The 24,558-nt window shown below is 41.5% G+C and overlaps 1 protein-coding gene across 2 annotated transcripts; it reads left to right on the top strand.

The window, feature by feature from the left end:
- Nucleotides 1-1,982: 1,982 nt before the first annotated feature.
- On the top strand, nt 1,983-21,456 carry slc4a8 (solute carrier family 4 member 8). 2 transcript variants are annotated; one of them, XM_040203723.2, is made up of 25 exons: nt 1,983-2,368; nt 8,738-8,819; nt 10,036-10,188; nt 10,610-10,745; nt 11,136-11,296; nt 13,198-13,374; nt 13,891-13,976; nt 14,840-14,997; nt 15,091-15,178; nt 15,294-15,440; nt 15,573-15,673; nt 16,024-16,198; nt 16,305-16,438; nt 16,540-16,785; nt 17,009-17,114; nt 17,352-17,513; nt 17,620-17,733; nt 17,827-17,988; nt 18,081-18,332; nt 18,438-18,506; nt 18,897-19,070; nt 19,156-19,287; nt 19,378-19,481; nt 19,727-19,832; nt 20,006-21,456. In XM_040203723.2, exons 1-25 carry the CDS (start codon nt 2,324-2,326, stop codon nt 20,009-20,011), a joined length of 3,276 nt encoding a protein of 1,091 aa, XP_040059657.1. In that variant the 5' UTR covers nt 1,983-2,323; the 3' UTR covers nt 20,012-21,456. The 2 variants fall into 2 exon arrangements, with proteins under 2 accessions (XP_040059657.1, XP_077948253.1); XM_078092127.1 differs by lacking the exon at nt 19,727-19,832 and having other exon boundaries at nt 20,006-20,171.
- Nucleotides 21,457-24,558: the final 3,102 nt, after the last annotated feature.

The following is a 24,558-nucleotide window of genomic DNA, read 5'->3' as shown; positions in this document are numbered from 1 at the left end:
GAGGATAGATGCATAATAAACATGATAAAAATCTGTGTTACCCCCCCGCGACTCTGTGTGCAAGATAAGCGGTTTGAAGATGGATGGACAATCTTTGAACACGGTAACACAATCTAGTCTGTTTTACTTATTATGGTTTAATATTAAATTCATGTTTTAATGTTTTAACAAGTGTAGACCATTAGAAATAAACTGACGACCCGGTTCATAAATTAATAAAATGAATTTAGTGTACACCAGGATACAGCCATGATTCTGAAACTATGTAATCAATAAAGAAATGAGAATAGTGCAACACCACTGTCATTTTGAAACTGTAATTAATAGAATAATACCAATGCACAGCTATGATTATATTCACTGTAATGTAACCAACCGAAATGCATGTATATAATACTTGATAACACAACTGATATTCACCGAGAAACATGTACTGATCTGTATAAAAACCTGTAGGCACCCATTGTTCTGGGAGTAAAGGCTAGTTTATGGTTGTGCGTTTTCAGAGAGACGCAAGGACATGCACAAAAAAGAGCCCCTTGCGTGCTTTTTTTACCCCTTCTTGCTTGCGTCGACCAATTTCTCTAGACTAGCGTCAAAAGCTACGCAAGCTTCACGCAGCCCGCAAGACTGTGATTGGTCATCTAACTACATCCTTTCCGGAGTCTCACATTTCTGGTTTCATAGCACAATACCGCTATTTTTAAAAGGAAGATTTTTGTAGAGAGAATGAATCAGTTTGGAGAGAGAATGAATCAGATTCAAGAGCTTTTGTCATAAGAAATACGGAAATGTGACCACTTAGACAACCTGTCATTGGCGGACTCTAAGGACGCACGGATGGCCTCCAATTCATGGAGGGAGATCTCCGCAAACGTCAGTAAATAAACGTCATTCTCATGGAGATGAGTAAATTGCAATCACTTTCAAGCAAACCAGATTGTGCCATCAGAAAAAACAAAAACATTTTTTCAAGATAATATCAATAAAGTGCAACCTGTGAAAAACAGAAAAAACTATTTCACTATAAAACACGTTTATCAGTATTAGTGGCTGCAATGAGCCGGCTTTCTACTACAAATCCTTTTTAAACAGGTTTGCAGACTTAATATGGCCTTTCAATTCATTCTCACGGTTGAGCTAGTTTTGTAAGAGGCAACAGCAGTCCGTGTACTTTTTACTTTTGTAATATTGGAAGTTCTCAAAAAAAGTTCTCGGCATACAACAATTGAGAATATCCCCACGCGACCCATCTGTAATACCACTGCGGACCACTAGAGGGTCGCACCCCACAGTTTGAGAAAGCCTGCTCTAATGTGAACACTGTCTCGGTGCACTTTACTCGTGTTGCGTAACACATACATGCACTTTTATTCGATACACATTCAAATGTGTAGACACATCTTACTAAAAATGTCTGGGTTAGTTCCACCCGACCATTTGACGATGCGGCGCCACGAAAGCTGGACAGTGTCACGTGGTTTTTGTCCACGCGAGGCCAACGTGGAGGTTACTCAATTTCAAATTGTTGCTTCCTTATTAATACGAGCGACAAGGTTTGAGGCAAAAAAAACATGTCATTCCATGTAATTAAAACTATTATTTAGTACCAATAATACCATATACCACTGCATTTTTATATACATATACATACGTTATTCTACTTTTGCTCATCGTAAATGTTGCGTTATTTTTTATTTTGCTCTCTTTTTCCGGCCACCAAATAAATTAAATATGACCTGCGTGTAGAAAATAAAAATAGGAGAAAAAAACTTAGATCCGCATGGGTTTAAGGCTTTGGATAAACGCAGAGTTGTTCAAGGTATTAAGCTATGCTCAGCAATACTTTGCACAATGGCGATATCCAGCACCCCGTATCAGTAGAAATGTGAGATGCTGCTAAACTAGACAGTGTATAGAGCAACGCACCTCCACCAGTGTATAAAAGCCTCGCTGTATCGCGTTGGGTAGCAGCAGTGCGTTGTAGCCCGCTGTGCGCCTCTGCGCTGTGATTGGCTGATGCTGCAGCGATGCTCTCTGCATCCTGCTCCCACAGCACGGGCAGAAGGGAGGGAGGCTGCAAGCTCTGACGGGAAATGATCACAACACTGTGAGGGATAAATTACGCCTTTTCGTCGATTCCCTGATCAGGAACAGATTTTTAAACTCACCATGCCCGCGCACCCAGAAGCAGCTGCTGTTACCAACCCGTGACCGCGCGTCTTCAAAAGGTCCTAAGACAGCGCTGAGTGGCTGACCGCCCCCCCTGAGCAAGTCTCACCTGTGTATTCCGTGAGACACCGAGCGGGTTCACAAAAAAGCCATGAGCGAGCCCGTCAACGACCCCGGGAGCATCCTGAGCTACCAGGTAAAGCGCCCTTTAATTAAATGTCTACCGCATGCAGTGGTGCTTCGGCACGGGCCACGCTGTACTCCAACAACTGTAGCCCTCACTTGGACATCCTCCAATAGAAATTCATCATGTTTCATATTGCAGGAACTGAAATGACTTTTCTTCGCCCCTATTGTATTTATCCATGCATGTAGAATGCGGCAGTATTTTCACATATTTGCACTTTTTTGTGGTTTTAAAGGGACTCACGTTCTCCATAGATACTAGATACTAAGTAGTATAGGGATTTGCACCCTGCATGACGACGTTGTGTGCAGAATATGTTGTTGAGACTGATGTTGTGCGGCGCTAACACGTGCCGTGATCCCGGGGCGCGTTTGGCATGGCGATGAGTGCGTTCCAGCTGCGACGATTGCAGCTGGTTATTGATCGGGCACCGATTTACTGTAAACACATTAAAATGTCAACCGCCTGTACTGAATTCGCTTGTGTGAGAGGAATAACAGGAGCGGCGCAGTTTGCTGGCTTTTCAGATGCCTTTTTGTTTAAACCGCGTGCTATTTTCTCAATTACTCTCAAATGACCTTGACGCCATCCTTCAACTGTAACATGTAGTGCTCATCTGCTCCTTTCGATATTAGCTAATCATGGTTGCAGGGGGGGGGGCTGTGGCATCATCCTTATGTGGATGTGTGACTTATTGGTCGACGAGTTGGAGGGAAAAGAGCATGTAGTGGACAAACGGACCAGTGAGCACACTTTGCAGTTCAAGATGTCCCCGCATGGACGGGTATTGTTGCCATTCACCCCTCCTGAAGCCAACGGAAATAGCGCTGCTGAGGTGTCAAGTGGGGAAAACAGCAGTATGAAGATGCACATGAGTAGAGGTCCAGTCAAAATCCACTTAGGGGGGCCAGCAGAAGGGCACTATATCCACAGTGTTACATTCTTTATGTGTAAATTTGTTAACTGCACTTTGCAGCTCTGGCGTTGGTGGTTGATACAGGTGGCTCTCACACACCATCATAGATTCTGCTTCTATTTTGTACGTGTACCAAAGAAGATCACGTCTAACAAACCCTACAAAGGTCGCTGCAAACACGTCTAATGCCATACTGTTGCTTTCTAACTGCCAAGTTGACAGTCCATATAACAATTTGGATGTATTCATTCCAGTACTTTTGGACACTAAAATACTGACGGCCCTCACGGTGTGATTATGTGGATAACACAGCCTTTTCTCAAGTACACGTATACTGTACAGTCATTCATGTCAGACTCTTCATTTTCAGTCTGAATTCAGCACTTTACTGCCCCATTGATGCATAACGGATACATACCACTATATTGAGAGAAGACTTTAGAAGACCAGTGATTCTCTGTATTTAGATGCTTAGAAAGCAAAGAGAATACAAACAACAAAATCAACGACACAATTACAAACCACGCTGCTACATATCTCTAAGGAGACTGTGACTCTCATTCCAGTTTTCACATCATGAATTTGACCCCCAATAAATTGTTTACTTTTTCTAGTAGCTGTTTTCATTTCAATTAATTTGGAATCTATTTTGGAAAGTGAATAATTCCTAATAATTGTGTAATTTTAAGAGCATAACTGTAGTTTTGTACAATGAGTCCTTCTGTGTAATGTAATTAGTAATCTGTGTAAGTACTCAATACTCCACATGAAGTTTAATACTGTTATACTAAAACAACATATGCCGTAAGGGACCAATTCATGTGATTTGTTTATTCTGCTTAGAGTGAAAGATCCAAAGAGGTTTACACTCCCCAAGAGGACAAATATGAGTCGGTCCACTTGCATTTCACAAGAGTGTTTTTGGTATTGAATGACCACAGAATCATTCAGACCTTTTTCTGGTCTCAATTGGATTAAGTTTTGTGTAAAAGTGTTACTCCAAAAGCAGTTTTAATTTCATTGTACCGTCGCTCACTCAACCCACTAAGGCTGTCATGTGTTTATGAAGAAAACAATTGGAGAGCGAGGGCGGCGCAGAGGCGATGGAAAAAGGTGTGTATGACTCATGCTACCCGTGGGCTCAAGCAGTCAAAACAACCGTGCCTTTCATCCAATCTCCTGCAGCTCTCTCGTTTTTCACCAGTACCTCTTCCTTTCATCCATTCATGCCGACCCCGAGTGCAGCGCTGAAGCACCGTCACATGTGCGATGAAGGGGCAGCGGTAGCCTGCCGCCTCTCAGACATGAAGCCCATAGTCTGGCCTGGAAGTGACAGGCCCAGTTGTCTAAGTCAGGATCTGTGTCCCTGCTGTCGGTTCAGGGTGCTTGTGGGAAACGAGGAGCGTGACGTCCAAAGGGTGGGGGAGGGGAGGGGGGGGGGTTGGTTGTGGACTGACACTGAAACAAATGTTCAACAAGTGCCTCGTTAGAACAAAGGAGATCATCATTACTATGCGCTTTTATTAATCTAAAGTACCATTTGTGGTCTTGCAGCGCTCCCTGTTCATGTGGTTATTGGATTCATTCAGTGAAAAATCACGCTTGATCATTTTGAATTGGTTTCCCCTCTGAATTTCAAACATATTCATAGCAGCCCGCCTGAAGCTCCTCTCACAACTCCCTCACAGTCCCGGTAGAGTGAAAGACATTTTGGCGCAGCGCATTGATTGACCCTCTGTCCGGAGACTAGGACGCAAATCATTGCTGCTCTACTTGTTCAGGGCGAGGACCAGTTCAATGGGTTTCCCTGTTGTGCACGTTGAAATGACCTTTTCCAGTCAGCAAAGTCTATTATATGTAAATGATGTGTAATACAATCAACTATATATGTTTTTACTCAGACAGCAGTAGTTTAATAATGTATTACAATTTCTCTTCTTTATATGCTGAAGGAGATCCCTAATTTATGATTTACATATCAAGCCAATGAATGAACCTGTGTGTTTATTGGCATCATAGGACGCTGTGTGCAACTGAAGCATCTTATTCTGCTCTGGGAACCAAACGTCTTTCTGGGACAATCTGCTCTGCCAGAAAATTCATCTTGTTTTCGTTTAGCTATCAAACGTAGGCGAGTGAAGTCATCTTTTGGCCTCTACATGATGAGATGCTAAATTGGGAGGCCCAAAGCCATCGTCTAAACGTGTGGTTATTATCAATAATCATTTGAAAATATGTCATTATAGACAAAACATTTTTGCAACAAACACTCTCTGTAGAAACACAAAGAGGGAATTTGGAGAAACTAAATATTATGGGCAAATAATATGTGTACCATGTAATATGCCACTAAACCAAAACATAACTTTCTACCTGTAATGTTGCTTGCTTTCATTTACTCACATGACAGTATCCTCAGGTCATTCGATTTGGATGTATAAGGTGATTTATTTTTCTTATATCTGACCATGAGGCAGCTCCAGTGCTTTTCCCATGGATAAAGCTTGTAAGGGACGGAAACTCAAGGACACGCAGCTATTTTGGGGGCTACTTGTGAACTTGTATACACTTGTATGGTGCAGCAGCAGAAGTCTGTGAGGAAAATCACTTTAGGTCATAAAGCCTGAAAAGCACTGTGACTGATCTAAAGCTTGACAACAGGAGCTGATTAAATAGGGGTGGTAGCTAGGTGATAGAAACAGGCGGCAGCAACTCTTAGTGGATAATCACGCACACGTGCGTGCTTTGAGGGTCACAGATGTGCTCACCCACAGAGAGGGTGTAAACTAAACTTTAAGTGCCCTGTGAGGTTTTAATTAGCTGAAGGACATAACGTGACACACGGGAGGGGAGGTATGAATGAAAGGGAAACATTAACGTGCATTTACCATTAGGGAGAAGGTGAGCTGAGACTTTGTGATGTCAGTCATATTGTGTTATGGTGAGCTTGGACTCAGAAGAAGGGACAACATATCAGGATTGACATACAATAGTGTATTCTGATGTCAGCCACAAAAGATTACATCAAATAATATATGTTGTGTATGTGTGCACCATATGGATCCAAACTAATCAATGAGGTATTGATCTAAACTGATTTCAGGGACACAGAGCTTTTAGTGTCTGTCTGTCATCCATTCTCTCTTGTTGTGTGTCTGTTTGTTTGGTACAGCTTCAGTTCTAATGGACCCAACTGCCTCCAGCCTGAACCCAAACGCACACACTACACAGCAGCCCTGATTCACCATCCACAGCTGCACTGACTGATAACACTAGTGTATGTGTGTGTGTGTGTGTGTGTGTTTGAATCAGGTCCAAATGGAATCGATTCGCTGAGGGTTTGCATGCACAGGGTTTATTTTCTTCTTTTGTTTTAAATAGCTATATTCCCTATATATAGCTCTATATAGTTATTGTTGTTAATACAAGTAGAAATTGAGTCTTACTCACAGGGGAAAGACAACCCGAGTTGAGAAACGCTGGTGAAAGACACTTTGGTTTCGGCTTCTATCTGCTTGTGTTGACTGCAGGGACGTTAAAGATAGTCTTGTTTTAACCAGCCCCCATGTGACGTTGCCAGGTTTTGTCCTGCATCCAGCAAATAGAAGTGCAGTGAATGAAGGTCACGCCTGCTGCGAAAGACATGCTGGACTCTGAAGCCCCAACACGGCTACATGCAGCGCTAAACGCTTGCTTATTCATATTTAATGTATTTAAAGTCCAAATTGGACCAAATTGGACATGGCACTCTCGTGGCGCATCAGGAAAGTACCAGCCAAGTGAGAAGTAGGACCACTTTTACAGGAACAGGAGACTGTTGTCACATGTACTGAATATACATATTGAAAATCCTTTTTCTGTCCCCGCACTACCGTTCCTTGTATAATCCTAATGATGAAACCATGAGTCACATTTGTGTTTGGCCCAAGCATGACTTCTTTAGCAAGTGCCCTTATTCTTCACAAGGAGAGAATTTTCTCCGGATTAAGAAGTGATCAGTCATGGACAAAAAAAGGAATCCTACAGCAGGGAAATGGTAGAGAAAGGATCCGTGAAGGCAGTGCCAAGCCACCCACACCTGTGAATTAAGTGTGTGTCTTGCGATACCAAATTGGTTTTAAAAAGTTGTGTGAAATATAAATTATAAATGATATGCTGATATAGAGCGATTGGTATAAAAAAAAAAACAACACCGCTTTTTTAATTTCTTGCTTTTAAACATGTGCATGTTAATCTTCTTATCACAATCTTACTTTATTATGCTAAGCGGTTCTTTCCAGTCGGCTTAAACCAGTGTGATTAAATAAGTGGAATATAAACAGCCAAACCCCAGGAGAAGCAGAACTAATCACTATACACTCTTTCTTCACACACTCACAGTAATACACACAGTATAATATACACTAATGTCTACATGGTATTATTGTGCAATTTTTGTTTTATGTCCTGACCAGAAAAAAGGACCAATCAATCTCATTAATGGTCAAACAAATTTACATTTCTCTTAGGACAATTCATATTTTTCTGCTCCAACATTTTCACTTTCACCCCACTGACACACCAACACATCCAATACGTGCAGATCACGTCTTCAAAGCGGGCGGAAGCATTACGTAGAGATCTGCGTGTAACCATACTTATTTATAGATCTTTGCTATTGATTTCTAACAATGTTCAGATGTTTGTATACCATCCATCCTGTTTGTGTAAAGGGCAAGGCAAGTGAGTGAGCCAAGTGGTTGGTTGAATAAATGTATGCTTTGGTACACTGGTAGACACTCTGCCTCTTTAACTGCACGTAGGAGGTTCCACAGATTAGACACAAAAACAAGATTTACTCCTACTCTGATTACACTGGAGGGATGAAGAGTGATCCTGAAAACAGAGACGCTGCAGCAGCACAGACATGCACAGCCACAGCAGAGGTTCCCTCAGCACTCCGTCCACATTGTCATAGGGCAACACATGACCATTGCCATTACATGAACACTCGCCCTGCACTCGGGCAAACGCCACTCTCTGTCTCTGAGAATGACTCAATGCGGGGATGCTAAAAGACAGCGATATCCTGCAGCGGGCGCCTAACAGCAGGGCTCCAATGCATGTGGATCTCTGCTAATTTGATTTGATTTGATTCCTCCTTGATATTAGAACCTAGCACATTTTCCAACCGACTCATTCTCTGTTTAACTCTGTGTGTCTGTGCCAGACTATCTGAGAACAGACTGTCTGGAATTTGATGCACACTGTTGAAAGGCTGATAAGTGGCTCTTTAATTGTATTGGTCGTCAACAGGAGACTTCTACTGTACATATAATGACCTCTTAAATATCTGAAGGTTTTCTACAGTGTTTAACTTTTCCATGAGAATGACATGCTGCAGGAGACAAGGGGCGTTATAAAGAAACGGTCACTGAGAACAGTGGCCTCATGTTTACGTGTGGTTTGTATGTGTCCACCAGAGGCCAGATGAGGAGGTGGTGGTGGACCAGGGAGGGACCAGCTCTGTACTGAACATCCACTATGAGAAGGAGGAACTAGAAGGTAATTAACCTGTGCAGAGGAAAATACTGTCAAACTGTTTCCTTAAGGTCCTGAAGTGTAAAATATTTACATTGATGTTTCAAATATCTCGCAATTATTCTAATTCTGCGAGATATATTTTTGTTCGAGGAAAGCATGTAACATTTGAGATTTACCGTTTATAAAGAATTATGTATTTTTACACAATACTATTGTTATTAAGTTATTAAAAGAATATATTTCCTCTGTTTCTATTGTGTTTTTACGCATTCCCAGGCCATTCAACCTTCACCTTTGGTTCCTTACGTCTGTTATTGCACAGTATGTCAGTGGCACAGACAAAAGATTACAAACATGTAGGTTTACTATTGTCATCCACAACAATACTACTATTATTACTACTACAATTATTATGCCAAATTATATCGATATGCACTATTGTACACTGATATTGCACACTTTTGCGCACATTTCATTTAGTGCTCCTTGTGACTTCCTTTCACACCTGCTGATTGCAATTAAGCTGGAGAAAATACAAAGCTGTGGTTCACAGTTTATTTATAATTTCTATATATATAATATGATACTAGATAAATATATTTTATTGACTGTTCCAGATGGCCATTTCTATCATTCTTTTTGTGGGGCTGGGTAGGTGAACATGGTTACAGTGTGAGGTGTCTTGAGAACATGGGGATGTGAATTAGTCTTCTTTTCTGGTGGAAATGAAACGAGTTGAACATCAATAATGAATCTACCCAGAGGAGGCCTTGTGGGTGATAAGTTATCAGTAGGTGGAGGTTTTGTGTGTTGTAATGGTCTGATTATTTCAACTGTTTATTCTTTAATTTTAGACCGCTTTGATATTTAAACAAGATGTTATTATTGTCAGCATCATGGGCATTTTGTCTCCTGTTGTCACAGCATGTGGCATTCAAGACTGAAAGCCCTGGTGATAATTACTGATAGCAAAGGTTGAAATGTTACAAACTGTGATGAAAGCAAAATGTTTTACCAGGTTTTGTAAGAATAATAAAAAAAAAGATTATTGAAAATGACCTCATCAAATAACTGGCTGATTGTGACATTTCTTTCAGCAGATTTACATATATGCACCTCAGCATGATATCAAATAGCTCCAACTTTTGCATATTTATTTTACAATAAACCATGACACCAAGGACATGAAGGTATTATTCAGTAATAAAAAAAAATGAACTTCTCGCCTCTTTTTCAGGCCACAGGGCTCTTTTTGTCGGGGTTCGGATGCCCATGCAGAGCCATCGTCACCACAAGCCTCACGGCTCTCGCCACCGCAAGAGAGACAGAAGGGCGGGAAGCATCGCAACACAGCAAAGCGAGGAAAGTGAGACGGCCGCTTCCAGTCATGGTAACACACACAAAACTTCTTCTGAGACAACTCCTTTGCTGCAGGTAGCTTGTTGTGTTTCTTTAGACCTACACATACATATTGTCTTGGCTGAGTGTAGAATATGCACGCTGACTTTCACCCCTGCCAGAGACGAGGTGGTTATTAAATAAAACGTATCAATACGGCTGGTAAGTCTCACACACACATCCTGCCCCCCGAGGCTGAAATCGACAAGCCCACTGATTATCTCGCAATATGCAGGGACCAGTCTGCATGTTGCATTTGTGTGTGTGTGTGTGTGCATGTGCCTAGATTTGTGTGTGTTTGTGTCAGTGTGTGCGTGTGTCATTTAAAAAGCATGTTGTGACAAAGTAAATAATGTTGCTCGTGAACCACTGTTCACCTCTCGTTCCTCCCTCTCATCATCTCGCTCCATCAGACACGCCGTCCCAGCGGGTCCAGTTCATTCTTGGCACAGAGGAGGATGCTGAACACGTGACCCACGAGCTGTTCACTGAGCTCGATGAGATCTGTGTGAAGGATGGCAAGGATGCCGAGTGGAAGGAAACCGCCAGGTCAGGGTTTCCGCTGGGAGCTTTTGGCAAAAATGCTTAGCAATAGAGCTTCAGACAGGCCAGCTGCTCTGCAGCTATCTTGTTGTGTACAAGCGGTAGTTCAATAATAACTTAATGGATCATTTTGGGGTCCTTTGCTGACAGTGACATTTTTTGTCAAAAGCATTTTAATTAGGGAATGGCAAGACCCCAGTGTAGCATGATGTGATGTAAGTTTATTAGGTATATTAATAGGGATTTTCAGGAAATTGCCAACCTTAACTTTAAGAAACCTCTTCTTCTCGCTTCTTTTGAATTTGAGTTGTAAGAAATCTGATGACTAGTATTTTAAAGAAAAACACTTTACATTTACTCCTCATTGCAAATTCCTCACCTGCCTTCACCTCGCAGGTGGCTGAAGTTTGAGGAAGATGTGGAGGACGGTGGGGAGAGGTGGAGCAAGCCCTATGTCGCAACACTTTCCCTCCACAGCCTGTTTGAGCTGCGAAGTTGCATCATCAATGGCAGCGTATTGCTCGACATGCACGCTGACAGCATCGAAGAGATTGCAGGTGATAATTTTTCTAACTGACATGCAATAATACCAGAGCGCTATTTGTTTTGAGTGAAAAGGTAACCTGCATCTGAACAGTTGTATCATTGGTGTAAATAAGCTTCTTCAAATGGATAAACTATTCCACCATTGGATTTCCTATCTTTCTCTTTACTCTTTTCTGAAATCATGTCTTGCTTCTCTCCTTGAGGATTTAAAAACAGACACCGAATAAACTATCTAAGCACAACACTGTCTAATGTCATTCCACTAGCGCCATTAAGCTGGATGTTTTTTCTGTGGTTGTGCCTTCCTAAAATAATGCGGCAGAACTTCTGTTAAACCTGATACGCGTTGAACTCTACAATTACACAAAGCTGCCGCCTGCCCAGTCCAAGGTCATTGAGTTTGAAAGTAACTACGCAGCTGTAATTTGTATGCAGAAGCACAATTGGATGAGCACTGTTCACATACATGTACATACACACATAAAAAAAGAGTCACATAGTTCAAGGCTCCCTATCAGTCATTCTTCCTCTTCCCTGATTGGTCTGGTTGCCGTCTCCAGCTCTCCATCGCTCTTCTCGCTTCACTCTCTTATCCATGTGACAACTGCCAGGAGCACCTGGATAGGAATGCAAGAGCTAGAAAATGCCAGCTAGTAAATGAGAAAAAAACATTATTTATTTCTATACTTGTTTGATTTTGGAAGTGTGGTAAAAAATGAGACCTAGAGAATGTAATAAGAAAGGCTTCATTAAATTTGTAATCTAGGTATTATTGAAAGTATCTCATTATCGGATGAGCAACTGATGGTCACCAGTCATGTGTTACACTGGAGGAGGCGGAGGTGTTGCCCGTGGATAATACGTTTAACGTACCATTTGTGTGTTTCGATTCAATTTCAGGTGGTTCTCTTGTCACCATCCCTGATTATATTGCTGCTGACAGTCACATTATCGCTGGTCTTGATGCAAGCTCAGAATTAATGCTGGCACTGCACTGCGGTGTTAGTATGTGTGTGTGTGTGTGTGTGTGTGTGTGTGTGTGTGTGTGTGTGTCCGGTAGACACTTTGATTAACTGTGGAGTTAGGAAGGAAAGATCCGGTGCTGATTCAGCGAGTGGAATAGAAAGGACTGTGAAGAGAGAAGAGCAGACGGGATGAGAGAGATAAAGAGATGGTGGTTTTCCCAGCGGTCCCACATGACTTGATATGTTGCCAAATTTTGACTGATCACCTCCAACACAAACTTTCTTATCAGTAAAGTGCCTTTACATACATTATTATTACATTTTAACCATAGAAATGAAAGCATGTGAAATATCAAATAAAATATGTCATAGTTCAAGGAAGGCTCTGTAGTTGGAGTGCAGGGATTGTTTAACTAAGTTATTAGCCACCTTTGTTTTTGTGTTGATCATAAGTGGATTAAAGTTCTGGTCAAAGTAGCAGATATTGTTATTTATTTACTGGGTAACTTTACTAAATCTAACCTTAAAATTTTCAATGCAACACACCACGTAAAAATCTTCCTGGCCATTGCAAATAGATATTGCTATAAATTGTCAAATGTCAAATTAACATTTGGTTGAAGATGTAGCTCTCTCTTTTGGGATTAAATAGAAAATCTGCCATGGCATCAACACAACGATTGTGTTTATTCTTGTATTGGGGATGTGCTTGAATATGTTCTCCCCGGTATGAGATGCTGCTCTGTGTCTCTCAATGTTTGGTTTACTTCTGTAATTGTATCATCAATGTGGTTCATCTGATTTCAATGTTGAGTGGTTTGTCGTGTTAATTTATGCCATTTGCCAATGTGTTTGTCCTTGAAAAATAAAAAGTTTCCTTTTTAACAACAAAGTAACTTTAAAAAAACGTTTTAAAAGTGTGTGCGTGTGTTTCTTGTGTGTTGAAGACATGGTGCTGGACCACCAGGAGGCGTCCCATGAGCTGGACGACAGTGTGAGAGTGAAGGTGCGTGAGGCTCTACTGAAGAGGCACCACCACCAGAATGACAAGAAGAAGAACCTGATGCCCATGGTGCGCTCCATCGCAGAGGGAACCCGCAAACAGTCGGAGACGTATCTGATGGGTGGGTGACACACATTTACTTATGACAGATAACTCCTTGGTGTGACTCTTGGGTAGAAATTCACTGTTACGGATTTAAACTACAATTACTTTTGTACATCTGCCTACAGGTACAGCCTTAGAAACATGAGTTCTCTTATAATTACTTTAGAGGCATGTTTGCTTGATATAATAATTACATACATATCAAAATTAGAAGGGAATACAAGTAGACACACAAAGTGACTAATAGCAAGAAGACTAAGCAACAGAAAGACACATAAAAAAGCATGATCTCTAAGTGACAGTGACATTTAATTAGTAAGGTACTGAAGGCCAATGCCTGTTCCCGAATGAATGGGCAGCTAATATTTATTGCCCTTTTTCCCTTTGTCAATAAATATTTCTATTTCTATTACTGATTTTTCTCTCTCTCTCTCTCTCTCTCTCTCTCTCTCTCTCTCTCTCTCTCTCTCTCTCTCTATCAAACACACATACACGCTTGAATGCACACACACTCCACCTTACTGTCTAGCAGGGCCCCCCACATCTTCCCAGCCTTCAGTGGTCTCAGAACCAGCCAAAAATGGTGGAGGACAGGACGCCCAAGTGGACCTCAGCAAAGTAAGTATACAGACAGTTATTAATGTGCTGCAGTAAGTTTGCTCACAGTTTATGTTTATCGGTAGATATTATGAAGACCAAAATAAATATACATATACATACACATAGGGCGGCACGGTGGCGTGGTGGTTAGCACTGTCGCCTCACAGCGAGAAGGTCCTGGGTTCGATTCCGCCCAGTGGCCTTTCTGTGTGGAGTCTGCATGTTCTCCCCGTGTCTGCGTGGGTTCTCTCCGGGTTCTCTGGCTTCCTCCCACAGTCCAAAGACATGCTCTGGGGATCAGGTTAATTGGGGACTTTAAATTCCCCATAGATGTGTGAATGTGAGTGTGAATGGTTGTGTGTCTCTGTGTAGCCCTGTGATTGGCTGGCGACCAATCCAGGATGTACCCTGTCTCTCGCCCGAAGTTGGCTGGGATGGACTCCGCGACCCAGCGTGCAGGATAAGCAGTTTGACGATGGATGGATGGATATATACATATATAGAGAAAGGGGTTGATTAACAACAAACAACAGCCTGAGTATAATCCTTTTATATCAGGTCAATACATGTCTAGCACCCTGCTATCAATAATCAATGTTTGGTGCATCGCGCTGTCAACATATGGGTTACATAGCGCCCCCTAGGAAATAACAGGAGAACTAAGATTTGTTCAAAGTGCATCCAACAGCAGCTTCAGCAAGGGTAAAGATAAAAGCTTCAATTTATTCATTTCCACCAGGAATTTTAGTGTATTACAGTTTAATATCCGGAGATCCTAGTTAGCTTATACAAGTTTCAGGATGCAAGAATCGTAGTGTACCATTGGTATTAAATCCCTTTTGTCTTCTTAACTGATGTTATCCTTTTATTTGTCTCACAAGGTGGACATGCACTTCATGAAGAAGATCCCGGAGGGCGCAGAGGCCTCCAATGTATTGGTAGGAGAACTGGACTTCTTGCAGAGGCCCATAGTAGCCTTTGTCCGCCTTTCCCCTGCTGTGCTGCTCACCGGACTCACTGAGGTCCCCATACCTACCAGGTAGACAACCACAATGATCCTTTCATGAAATCAAATGTCAATTGAGTAATCTGGTAATCCATGTCCTCTGAACCATGTGCTGACAAATATCAGGTTCCTCTTCATTCTCCTGGGCCAAGATGGAAAGGCTCAGCAATACCATGAAATTGGACGTTCTATGGCAACCATCATGACAGATGAAGTAAGAACGCTCCGACAAGTAAAAGCTATGTTCAGAAACAACAAATCAAATCGCAACATCTCTATTGAAGGGCATGCAGTTAAGTTCCCCCTGGCCTTAATTTTGTTCAAACCAGATCTTCCATGATGTAGCCTACAAGGCAAAGGACAGAAGTGACCTGCTGGCTGGAATCGATGAGTTTCTAGACCAGGTGACGGTGCTACCACCAGGAGAGTGGGACCCCTCAATCCGCATCGAGCCCCCAAAGAGTGTTCCCTCCCAGGTACACAGCTATGATGAGATATGTTTGAATTTTGGCTCAAACTTAGATGCAACCAAGAGTGGCTGTGTATATATATGTAAATATGGAGCTAATTTTGATTCCTGTTCCTGGACTGGTATTGGGTGCCTGCAGGAGAAGAGAAAGATGCCAGGAGTCACTAATGGCACCGCCTGCCAGGTTGAGGAGGAACTACATGCCGAGCATCACGGACCAGAGCTACAGAGAACTGGAAGGTGAGCTGTCATCTGCAGGTTGATTACACAGGCTTGTTGCTTGGTGTCATATTACAAGGTTAATACATCATCTAAATTCAGGGTTTGACAATTATTATTTCATATCACCAAAACTGGTATATTGGGGCAAGCTGTCCTCAAAGCAGCCTGTGGAGAACCAGAGTTTAGCACCTGTTTAGTTTTCTGAAGGGATATGTAAAAGCCTGTGGCGAGTTGGCACTCTCCAGCATGTTTGTCAGTTGCTGGGCCCAGAAAATCTTTGTTTTGATTTGTAAAGAGCTGACGTGAAACAAAGCACTGAAGCTTTTATTTTTTAAAGGCTCTCTTGTTTTGTTGTGTGGCATGATTAGGTTGTTTGGTGGTCTGATACTGGACATCAAGAGGAAAGCTCCGTTCTATCTGAGTGACTTTAAGGACGGTCTTAGCCTTCAGTGTGTGGCCTCCTTCCTCTTCCTCTACTGTGCCTGCATGTCTCCTGTCATCACTTTTGGAGGACTGCTTGGGGAGGCAACAGAGGGACGCATCGTAAGGACAGAAATATACTGACTTCAGGATTATAATTACAGTATGGAGTGTTTAACTGGTTACTGGATACCAGACGTACCCTTTGTATTTCCACCATGTGTTTTAGAGCGCCATAGAGTCCTTACTGGGTGCGTCTATGACTGGAGTCGCCTACTCTGTGTTTGCTGGTCAGCCTCTCACAATTCTGGGAAGCACAGGTCCTGTGCTGGTTTTCGAGAAAATCCTCTACAAGTTCTGCAAGTATGTATTGCAACAACTAATCTATGACATGTTATCATCAACACCGCACGTAGTTGTCAAACTAATTGTGTGCTCCCCGTCACCCTCTCTTCTCTTTTCAGGGACTACGACCTGTCCTATCTGTCTCTGAGGACTTGCATCGGCCTGTGGACGGCTGTGCTTTGTTTTATTCTGGTTGCCACTGATGCAAGCTCTCTGGTGTGCTACATCACTCGGTTCACAGAGGAGGCCTTTGCCGCCCTGATCTGCCTCATCTTCATCTACGAGGCCTTGGAGAAGCTGGTTCACCTGGGAGAGGTCTACCCCTTCAATGCAAACAGCGATCTGGACAAACTCACACTGGCGTAGTGAGTAACACAATTCTCCCTCTGCTGGCTCGTCACGCAGATTTCCTATTTTCCATTGATGGTTAATTTTTCTTCATATTGTTATCTCTACAAGTGTCCTTTCACTTTTTGGCTTCACCTATGTTCTCTCCACGTTTCTGCTCTCCTCCACAAGCCTTCAGATCACATCCTAGAATGCCTTCATGTCTGGCCTAATTGTAGTGATGCTGTCTATTCTCTGTAGCTGTAGATGTACAGAGCCTGATAACCCCAGTAATAAGACCTTACAACTGTGGAGTTCGAAAAACATCACAGCATCTGAAGTACCCTGGACCAACCTTACTGTCAAGGTAATGCAAATACGTTGAATCACACACACACACAAACACACACACACACACACACACACACACAAACAAACGTTAAACCCTTATCCCAGTTTGATTTACAGGCACACTTCTAAAATTTAACAAACCCACTCACGTTCAATAACCTTGCACTGTTGTTTGTTCAACTGAGCACACCAAAGCCTTGGCTTGATTATTATGTATTGTAGTCTTTAAGCTTTATACACTCAATCTTTACAGGAATGTGTGGGTCTGCAAGGCCACTTTGTCGGGACATCATGTGGCCCCCATGGGCCCTTCACCCCAGATGTTCTCTTCTGGTCGACCATTTTGTTCTTCTCCACTTTCCTCATGTGTGCGTTCCTCAAACAATTCAAAACAAGTCGTTATTTCCCCACCAAGGTAATGGACATCCTCTCTAAGCAAAGGTTTCACCTGTCATTCACAAACCTGACATGCCACATTACTAACCACCGATCTCTTGGTGCTGATATCTCTCTTGTGTCAGGTGCGATCCATGATCAGTGACTTCGCAGTGTTCCTCACCATTGCCATCATGGTTCTGCTGGATTATCTAATTGGAGTGCCCTCCCAGAAGTTGAAAGTGCCCAACAAATTCCAGGTATGGAGGAACTGAGGATAAACGTGGGACCTTGGTATTGGCGCCACGTGGTTTGGTTTGAATCATGGCTTCCTCCATTTTGTGATCTTCCAGCCTACCAGAGACGACCGAGGTTGGTTGATCAATCCAATAGGACGCAACCCTTGGTGGACAGTCCTGGCGGCAACTATTCCTGCTCTTCTGTGCACCATCCTCATCTTTATGGACCAACAGATAACGGCCGTCATCATCAACCGCAAAGAGCACAAACTGTTGGTAAGAGAAGATACACCTGCCTTCCACTGCAGCTTCCAACTGAAGCTGGAGAGCAAAATGTGTACATGACCCGCCTTCTTCCTGATTTGCAGAAGGGATGCGGGTACCACCTGGACCTACTCATAGTCGGAGTGATGCTGGCGGTTTGCTCTATCATGGGCTTGCCCTGGTTCGTGGCAGCCACAGTGCTGTCCATCTCTCACGTCAACAGCCTGAAGCTGGAGTCGGAAAGCTCGGCTCCAGGAGAGATGCCTCGCTTCCTGGGCATCAGGGAACAAAGGCTCACTGGCCTGATCATCTTCCTGCTCATGGGCTGCTCCGTATTCATGACTGGAGCTCTGCAGGTCAGTCAGACAAGCTATGCGATAGTGCTGTCCCCCCTTGGCCGGTAGATATTTGATAATGTTCGTTAATGTGAAGCTAATTGATGTTTTTTGTTTTTTTTCCAGTTCATTCCTATGCCAGTGCTGTATGGGGTTTTCCTTTACATGGGAGTGTCTTCATTAAAAGGCATACAGGTAACGCAAATTGTGACACAGGAACAATATCCTATGAGGAAAAATTAAAACAAAGTTGTTTGCACCCCCTAGTCCTAGTGTCAATGAGAGTGTTTTGAGAGTTTGGGACTTGACAATATATCCAGATATGTGTTAAACTTCTACTATATTCAAACTGATTGCTTCAGCTGGGAGTCATTTACTGTCCCTGTGATGCCATTTCTGGATCAAATGAATGAATTAGTCTGAACAGTTAATTGTCAGACTAATCATAATACTAATACTAATAACAAACTACATTTACTACATCTTGCCATGTTCACCACTTTTCCCCAATATCGGCTCTCATTCATTTATCTCTCTCTTTTTTCATCTCTGTCTCTAACTTCACCAACTGCGGTTACTTCTCAGTTCTTTGACCGGCTGAAGTTGTTCGGCATGCCAGCGAAGCACCAGCCAGACTTCATCTATCTGCGTCACGTCCCCTTGAGGAAGGTGCACCTGTTCACTCTGACACAGCTCTCCTGTCTGCTGCTGCTCTGGTTCATTAAGACCTCACCTGCTGCTATTGTCTTTCCAATGATGGTGAGCTGGCTACCATCAATGTCCCCTCGCTCGCTCCAAATGTCTTCCATTTAAAAAATAAAAACTGTTTTTCCTGTGCCCAAAGGTGCTGGCTTTGGTTTTTGTTCGCAAACTGCTGGACTGTTGTTTCTCCGACCGAGAGCTAAGTTACCTGGATGACTTGATGCCTGAGTGGAAGAAAAAAACCCTTGATGATGTTTCCAAATCAATAGTAGAGGTAGTCCGAATGAAATCTGGAAATACACATATGGAGATAAATAAACTTAAGCATTTATTGACTGCACTGTGGCATTGATGTGTCCTGCAGGAATCACAGATTATGCTCAGTACAAAGAGGGAGGATATTGCTGCTGTTCCGATTCCCGCGGAGAGCAGCAAGCCTATTCAGACCCCAAAAGCACATGACCCAAGGTAAGCTTACACAAACATACCCACAGTTACTGTAAGTGGACACAATGGACATCAGATAATCGCAGTGGTAAGACTGTGAGAGAAATCCTTCCCCGTGCTGTCTATCTATATGAACACTTGTCTTGTTTGTTGTATGTGATCTCCGTGCAACCATGTAAATACTAACTGTGAACCCTCCCTAAGACCCAACAATCCCAACACTCTTTTGTCTGCCCTCCCCCTCCTTTCTTCTCCCTGCTCCTCAGGTGTGACCCCTCTGATATTAATATATCTGATGAAATGTCTAAAACCACTGTGTGGAAATCCCTCAACTCTAACCAAAAGGACATTTGTCCTGTATCTGCTAAGAAGGCAAGGCTCTACCCTCTCTTCCCTCACCCAGTTATCTCGAAATATTCTTCCTTCACATTTAAGTCCCTTACTTCTTTTGTGCTTTGCTGTTGCTAGAAGGATTTGCAAAATGAGGCCAGCTAATCTGTGCTCTGTGCTGTGTTAACTCTGGTTTTGTGTGTTTTTCTCTGCAGGATTGAAGGGATTGCGTTCATAGACGAGTAAAAGATGTACACATGTCCTGGACCCAAATACTGCGCAAAGGCGGCTTTGATCATCAGCCACTACAGTGCTTAAAGGGAAAAGGTCTTGATGATGTTAACCAGCTAACTGCAACACATAATAATTTCCATTAACACACAGACAAGGAGACGGACAGCGATGGACACTTTTATCTTTGCGAGGACTATAAATATTCTTAAAAGCGTGTTTCTCTCAAATAAGAACTGATTCCAAATCTGATCACTTGACTAGAAACAAGCATCAACCTGGCCAACAGTGATCTTATTTTGACTATAAAACGGTTAATAAACCCCTGGTCTTAACCATCGTCTTGCTATTGAAACTTCCTACTAAACCAGTCAGGGATGACATCTCAAAGTCATTCAGAGTCACTGTTCTGTCTTTTCCCAGAAACCTAACAAAGAAGTCTTGGTGGTTTGTTTTTAGCTTATTGGACACTGCTGTTGTTTGTCTATAAATATCAATTTTCCCAACATCAGTATGATAGATCATACTTATCTTTCTTGTAGGATGGATGTTTCAAGTGTTACACTGGATTTACCCCAAACAGCTACCTACTTGCAATTGAAAATGTTCCTATGACAGTGAAAGAAAATAGTAAAGTCATGTGACCGGAAATCCAAACAGCAAAGTCAGCTGTGAAGAGTTGCATGATCACTACAAACGACCCCATTAAACTAGAACCAATCATGTGATCAGTGATGCTTATAACAAAAATTCTCCCCAATATTTGTTCCTCAAAAAGATAGAAGAACAGCCGCACACATAACAACAAAGATCTCTCAACTCCCCCTTTTCACTTTTTGATTAGAAACCCCCCCAGGTTTCAGATGCCGCTGCACACGCCATGGTGTCCAGTAAGTGCTTCTTTAAATCAAAGCAAGCTCCTTTTAGTAATCTAAGTACATTTATTACCCAGGATCAATTATATTTGTATTTAATGTGCCATGAGTATGTCCCTTTTTCTAATGGTGATGATATGGTGAATTATTTGGTAGATTTAAAAATACTTTGCAGGTTCAGTAATACTTACTATTTTGGAACATAAAACTTTGTGTCAGTTTTGTGTGATGATGTAAACTGAAAAAAGTAAATGTTAGAAGACCCACTTCAGTTGAAGCAGTGGCATCAATAACGTATTTTTTTAAGCTGTAATCTTTTTCCCTTTATGGACGTTTGTCTTTGAACTGATGATTGTGTACGACAGAGGTTGTTCTGCAGAATACCTGTCGCGTGTTAGTACTGTCTACTGTCTTATTGTCTTATTTCTTTACCTCAGACAAGTTCATGAATGCTCCTGCAGGGCACTTTTGATGACACCAGTTCAGGGGAAACCAGAGCAGATAAATGGTGTGTGTGTGTGTGTGTGTGTGTGTGTGTGTGTGTGTGTGTGTGTGTGTGTGTGTGTGTGTGTGTGTGTGTGTGTGTGTGTGTGTGTGTGTGTCTTTGCGTGTAGGTGTATGGGTGTGAGAGAGTCTCTTGTGTATCAGGAAAGGGTTGCTGCAGGACTTTCTTTTAAGCAATAATTTACCCCACGTCCAACCCAAATTGACCTTACTATCACTATTTTTTTTTTTTGTGCCAATGCAACATTTTTTATCCTCCCCAAGTGGTGGTTCAGGAAATCACAGAACACTAAAGGCATCTTGAATTAAAAGGATATGTTTTGTTCCTACATTATGTGGATGCCCAAGTCAGTTTGGATGAACCAGGTTCAACCGTATTGTGCTCCACCTCATTTTTATCAGCCAAAGGAAACAGATTATTTTGTGAAATGACCTTCACTATAATTTAGTCTTTAGCACTTTCTGTAAATAAAGAATTCTATTCTATATTTTATTTTGAATAATACTATTAAGCATTTAAATAATTTAAAAAAAGCATTATATTGAATTATTTTTAGATATAAAATTACATTAATATTATATTATATTATTACATTATATTATCATTATTATTATTATTATGTGTGCTCTTTACTTTCTGTTTATGCTGTAATACACCACAGATGTCACACTCTTGTCCTCTATGGACAACCTAGAGAACCTTGAATCTGCTCATTGATCAATCATTGATTGCTTTCCAATTTAGATGAAAATGAACAGGACTAATTATTAATATTAATTACATAATGTCTACCTTTACTTTTGCTTCCACATTGACAGGAAATGAGGGAGACAAGATGACATTTAACAAAAGTCCCGGCTAGACTCACCATTCATTTGTAGAAGGATCTTTAGAGACATTATTATTAGTATTCAAGCCATCATTGATTTATTAGAGTCACGTTTTAAATCTGTAAACTCCTTGACATACTATCCAGTTAATTGGACTAATCCACTTTATTGTCCATTTTAACAGCTACATCATCCAGGGTACACATAATTTATTTTTAAGTGACTTAAAAGTGCACAAATGCAGTAATCTGACTGTGTAACAATACGTGCAGTAATAACTACTCTAAGACGGATATGAACACTTTACTTACTTTACATTGTGTTTGCTGTCATGTATCTCCGCTTTGACTTTTGAATGTGAATGTTCCTTTTGTCCCCGAGGACTCATAACTAAATTAGCAAATGGCATGAATAAATATTATTCTTTGTGTAGATAAATATAATCTAGTTCATATGAATAGGTTCAAATTAATAATGTGTAAATTTAGACTCAACCAAACTGTGGAAACACTTTATAACATCCAATGACAGTAGAAAGGCTTTCACAAAAGAACTTAACTATTCAGCAATCATTCAAATATTTTCAATAAACATCACGTGTCTTTAAATCGTTAATGTAATTTTGAATGTATCGTAAACATACAGGTAAATGCTGTAGGTATACTGTGTGCAAATATGACCGGGAGAGTGTAACTTCATTGAACACATGAACACCTTTTTGTGCCATCTTCTTACCATTTACCTTTGATCATCTTACATCTGACCAAAACAAACCTTTTAAATTGAAGCACAGTTTGTTAAGAAAACGCCTCATTACTCTGATTTTGTATAATGTCTTTGTCACACAGAAAGAGTTTCTCTCCTGCTGGAACTTCATTGTTGTATGTTCATGTTGTCATTGTAGATACCATTGAAAGCTGTGCACTGTGTGAAGCTATGTACTTCCAAGGAATATTATACAAAGATTTGTTGAAATAAAAATAAATGGATAAAAGAGAGAGAGAGATATTTGAAAGCGGGAGGCTTTCAGGGAGAAGAGCACTTCTACTGCAGTAACCTTAATCATCTTGGAGCCATAACAAGAGCAATGCGTTGTCTCTTTAACCACTGAAAGATCAGTCTTCAGCAAAATAATTCTACATGTTTTGTATGTATATGTAATTTGATTTTGACAATGGAAAATAAATAATTACAGTTCAAATAAAATTAACTTTCGTATTACTTATTGCACCATTTATTTTGGGGATAAAGAGTTGAATCAGACAGTTCAAGCTTTAATGTACATTGAAGGAGTTAGTCCACTAGGTGGAAGTAGAGTCACAAGTATTTCTAGGACATTATACCGATGAGGACTATGCCTTTTAATAGTTCAAAAAAATTGAAGACTATATCATCGTTTTAAGAAAGAAAAGACCAGGTCCCGGATCCTGGAGAGTAAACACCTGAGAAATCTCAACTTCCTTTCTCCTTTACTTTTCTTCCAATCTCTTTGAGCTGTTTCCACTTGCGTAGGACTCTCCCCTCCCTCCTTGTGCCCCAACCCTCCCCCCTTTTCTCCCCAAGGGGAGAACGCAGTGTGCACATCTGGAGGTGATTCTGTGTGCAAAGGAGTAGCCTGTGGGAAGGGCACGAGGTTAAAGATGCACTGCACCCTGTATGTATATATCTATGTGTGCATGTGTGCCTTAAGGGTGTCATATGATCCTGTCTCCAAAACTCTCCTGATTACAAACAGCTGGCGGGCTGTGGCCTGGACCAATCAGATGAGCTGTCTGGGCCATTACATCAGGTGGAAGAATGAATGCTGGAATAAAACGTAGAAACTTTTCAATTGAATTGAGGCCATAAATTGCTATTTTGTGAGCATGAATAAATCTAAACTTTAACGCTTTAATTACATCAAAGGAGAATGCTATATCACGCATGCACAAATGAGTATGTTACTATCACTATATATTCCTATATTTCTTTCTCTCCATTGCCACTTGCCAATTTATATTAATTTTGTTAATTCATTCATAATTATAATAAGCTGAATTTCCTTCAAAAGACGGACTAGGAGGATTTGGCAGTGGCACACACAAAATCTACCACCTAATGTTGTGTTCCCTCTCACAATAATCTTTTGTACTCTTTGGATGGGATCGTCCCTGTGAGCTTGTAGTCGTGCAAAACTTTACCTCAGTGGCTCCGCAACTCGTTGTAAGTCATAGTTTATAGAGAGGTTTTCCTTCCACAGCGCTCACAAACGGGACACACAAAAATGGCTTCTTCTTTGTTGTGAGCTTTAATGAGCATGATCATTCCATTACTATTTTATTTCTATA

Source organism: Gasterosteus aculeatus, chromosome 17, assembly GCF_964276395.1.
Source record: "Gasterosteus aculeatus chromosome 17, fGasAcu3.hap1.1, whole genome shotgun sequence".
Taxonomy (NCBI): domain Eukaryota; kingdom Metazoa; phylum Chordata; class Actinopteri; order Perciformes; family Gasterosteidae; genus Gasterosteus; species Gasterosteus aculeatus.
This window is presented reverse-complemented; position numbering and strand designations above follow the sequence as displayed.